Here is a 3,897-nt window from a genome sequence, read left to right on the forward strand (position 1 = left end):
TAATCCCAGCTACTTGGGAGGCTGAGGCAGTATAATCACTTGAACCCGGGAGGTGGAAGTTACAGTGAACTGAGATTGCACCATTGCACTCCAGCCTGGGTGACAGAGCGCTGCCAATCAGTGCCCCGTATTCAACACTGGAGCGGGGTCAGACAGGCTGGGTGCTCGTATTCACACTTTCGGGACCCCCACACCAGAGTTAGGCAGCACTGACCCCACTCGCAACTCAGGATCCTAGATCTGGGCAGATAAGGGGCTTGACCAAGGTAAATTAGGGGCTGAGCCCAGACATTAACTAGACAAATACCTGCCTTTGAAAGCCCCATTTGCAGTAAACAGTGGCTCAAAAAGCAATTCAATTATGCACTTTCAGAACTGCCTAGAAGTACATCATCATCCTCACCAAAACGGGCTGGCTACATTACTTCAAGTTTAGGCACCAACCTGCCTTAACAACACTAGAGCCGGGTGTGGTGGTTTGCACCTACAATCCCTGCACTTTGGGGAGGTCAAGGTGGGAGGATCGCCTGAGGCCGGGCAACACAGTGAGACTCCATCTCTACAAAAAAAAAAAAAAAAAAAAGTGAGCCAAGGTGTGTGGTGGCTCACACCTGTTATCCTAGCACTCTGGGAGGCTGCGGTGGGAGGCTTGCTTGAGTCCAGGAGTTTGAGACTGAGACCAGCCTAGACAACGTAACAAAACCCCATCTCTACTAAAAATACAAAAAATTAGCCGGGCGTGGTGTAGAGAGTCTGTAGTCCCAGCTACTCCAGAGGCTGAAGAGGGAGAATCACCTGAGCCCAGGAGGTAGAGGCTGCAGTGAGCTGAGATCGTACCACTGCACTCCAGCCCAGGCAACCAGAGTGAGACTTGGTCTCAAAAAAGCAGTAATAATAAATTAGCCAGGAGTGACAGAGCACTCCTGTGGCCCCAGCTGCTCAGGAGGCTGAGGCAGGAAGATCGTTTGAGCCCTGGAGGTTCAAGCTGCAGTGAGCCATGTTCGTGCCCCTGCACTCCAGCCCAGGGGACAGAGCAAGACCCTGTCTCAAAAAACAAAAACAGCTGGGCACAGTGGCTCACGCCTGTAATCCTAGGACTTTGGGAGACCGAGGTGGACAAATCATGAGGTCAGAAGTTCAAGACCAGCCTGACCAACATGGAGAAACCCAGTCTCTACTAAAAATACAAAAATCAGCTGGACGTGGTGGCACGCACCTGTCATCCCAGCTACTCGGGAGGCTGAGGCAGGAAAATCGCTTGAACCTGGGAGGTGGAGGTTGCAGTGAGCCGAGATGACGCCACCGCGCTCCAGCCTGGGTGACAGAGACTTCATCTCAAAACAAAAACAAAACAAACACTATTCAATGTGCAATTAAAAACATTTCAGTATTTAAAGTTTCCAGCATCCCTAAAAAAAAATTAGAAAAATTTATCCCCTGGGCTAAGCACTGTTGAAAAAATATAGAAAACCAGACTTCACACGGGTCTCCGCACTGAAAGCAGCCTCCAACGGGAAGGTCCCTGGAGAATCAGCTCCTTCCAAAAGATCAGAGGATGGAGACTTCAAGACTGCAACTGCCGCCATCTCACTCCTAGGTAGGAATGGACCACCGTCCGCCCTCCACCCTCTGCCAGCAGCCCACAGGAAGCAAGTAGAACCTGACACCACCTCCCACCGGTCTGTGAATATACAATCTGACTTGTATTTTCCCTGTTTTCCCATTTTACATACTTCAAAATAAAGGCATCTGTTCATAACACTATTAGGAAACTTGTAAAAAAAGAAAAAAAACAAAACAAAACCTTGATTTCTTAACTTTAAAAGTGCTACACAGGGGCCAGGCATGGTGGCTCACACCTGTAATCCCAGCACTTTAAGAGGCCAAGGAGGGAGAATCACCTGAGGTCAGGAGTTCGAGACCAGCCTGGCCAGCATGGCAAAACCCCATCTCTATTAAAAATACAAAAAATTAGCCAGGCGTCGTGGTGGGTGCCTGTAATCCCAGCTATTCAGGAGGCTGAGGCAGGTCACTTGAACCTGGAAGGTAGAGGTTGCAGTGAGCAAAGATCATGCCACTGCACTCCAACCGGGATGACAGAGCAAGACTCAATCTCAATGCTACATAAATGAGTCTGCACATAAAAACTTTACTATCTTTTCTAAAATTAAAACAAATATGTAAACATCAAGAAAGGAAACATCCCAGATATACTCTACAGTGTGAATATTCTAACAAGCTCTCTGCGTGGAAAGCAACCGACCGCTACAAAATGCTCCAAAACCTGGCCAGGCGCAGTGGATCACGCCTGGAATCCCAGGACTTTGGGAGGCCAAGGAGGGAGGATCACTGTGCCCAGGAGATTAACACCAGACCAGGCTACAACAAGAACCCCACCTCTACAGAAACACAAAACAATGCACTTGGCCAGAGGTTGGTTCTGATGCAGGAACTGTGTCAAATCAAGAGTGGGAAACAGTTAGGCACAGTGGCTCACACCTGGAATCCCAGCACTTTGGGAGGCTGAGGCAGGAGGATCACTTGAGCCCAGAAGTTCAAGACCAGCCTGGGCAATGTAGTGAGACCCCATCCCTACAAAAACTATGCAAAATTAGCTGGCATGGCATGAGCCTGCAGTCCCAGCTACTTGGGAGGCTAAGAAGGGAAGATCACTTGAGCCTAGGAGTTGGTGGCTGCAGTGAGCCATGTCCCATCATTGCACTCCAGCCCCAGTGACAGAGCAAGACCCTGTCTCAAAAAAAAAAAAAAAAAAGTGGGGCCAGGCATGGTGGCTCATGCCTGTCATCCCAGCACTTTGGGAGGCTGAGGCGGGTAGATCACCTGAGGTTGGGAGTTCAAAACCCGCCTAACCAACATGGAGAAACCCTGTCTCTACTAAACATAGAGTAAAATTATTTTACTCTATTAGCTGGGCGTGGTGCCACATGCCTGTAATCCCAGCTACTCAGGAGGCTGAGGCAGGAGAATCACTTGAACCCGGGAGGTGGAGGCTGCAGTGAACCGAGATCATGCCATGCACTCCAGCCTGGGCAACAAGAGCGAAACTCCGTCTCAAAAAACAAAAAACAAATAAACAAAAAAAAGTGGGAGGTGAAGCAAAATTGGTTTGAGTCACACAAGCTTTACCCCTAAAACCCATATAATCCCTCCGGAACTGGCCTGAGAATAGGAAACGCCTCCCCAGCATCCCTGGTCACTAGAAAACTTCAGCATATAATTACGACGCCGTCGACAGAGGCCAGGAATGGACACCAAGGCGTCCGCTGAGGGTCCAGGCCGAGTCCCTGGGCGGAGGCCCCTACCTCCCCCCGGGCAGCGGCGCCCCCTCGCGACCGCTTACTCGTCGCCGTCGGGGCACACGCCGGTGGCTTCGTTGTACTTGGAGCAGTACACGTCGGGGCTGTAGTTGAAGGTGCCGTCGCGCCTGCGGAGGGGCCTGCGGCGCCGCTGGTTGAGGAAGTGCCAGTGGAAGCAGGTGAACGGCCGGTGCTGCGCGCACTTGTGCTGTGAAAACAGGGGGCACTGCTCCGTCCTGAACTCCTTCAGGTACCTACAAACACAGACAGCGCCGCAGCTCGCTTCCGGCAGCACCTCCGGGGACTCGTGGGCGGCAGGACCCACCGGCCTCAGGCGTTCCAACCCCAGGGTCGACCTGCACTCAGATTCCTGGCGGGTCCCGGGCGCTGCGCCCACCCCCATCCCGACTCCAGATACGACCCTCACCCGACCTCGAAGCCCAGGCGCTGACCCTGGTCCCCAAGCCCAAGCGCCACCCCGGACCCTGGGCGACCCGCTGTGACCTCAGGGTCAGCAGCCGGAGCAGAGGGTCCCGGTCCCCGAGCCCAGGCGCAGCCCCCAACCCCGGGGCGTTCCTCC

The 3,897-nt window shown here is 52.6% G+C and overlaps 1 protein-coding gene across 1 annotated transcript in view; it reads right to left on the minus strand.

The window, feature by feature from the left end:
• The window catches only part of UNKL (unkempt family zinc finger-like), a 68,162-nt gene extending 64,442 nt beyond the window's left edge, over positions 1-3,720 (minus strand). Inside the window, exon 1 of the mRNA XM_011967027.1 lies at positions 3,362-3,720. Coding sequence (XP_011822417.1) covers positions 3,362-3,720 — 359 coding nt within the window. The remainder of the gene's footprint in view (positions 1-3,361) is intronic.
• Positions 3,721-3,897: the final 177 nt, after the last annotated feature.

Source organism: Mandrillus leucophaeus, unplaced genomic scaffold, assembly GCF_000951045.1.
Source record: "Mandrillus leucophaeus isolate KB7577 unplaced genomic scaffold, Mleu.le_1.0 Scaffold78, whole genome shotgun sequence".
Lineage (NCBI taxonomy): Eukaryota > Metazoa > Chordata > Mammalia > Primates > Cercopithecidae > Mandrillus > Mandrillus leucophaeus.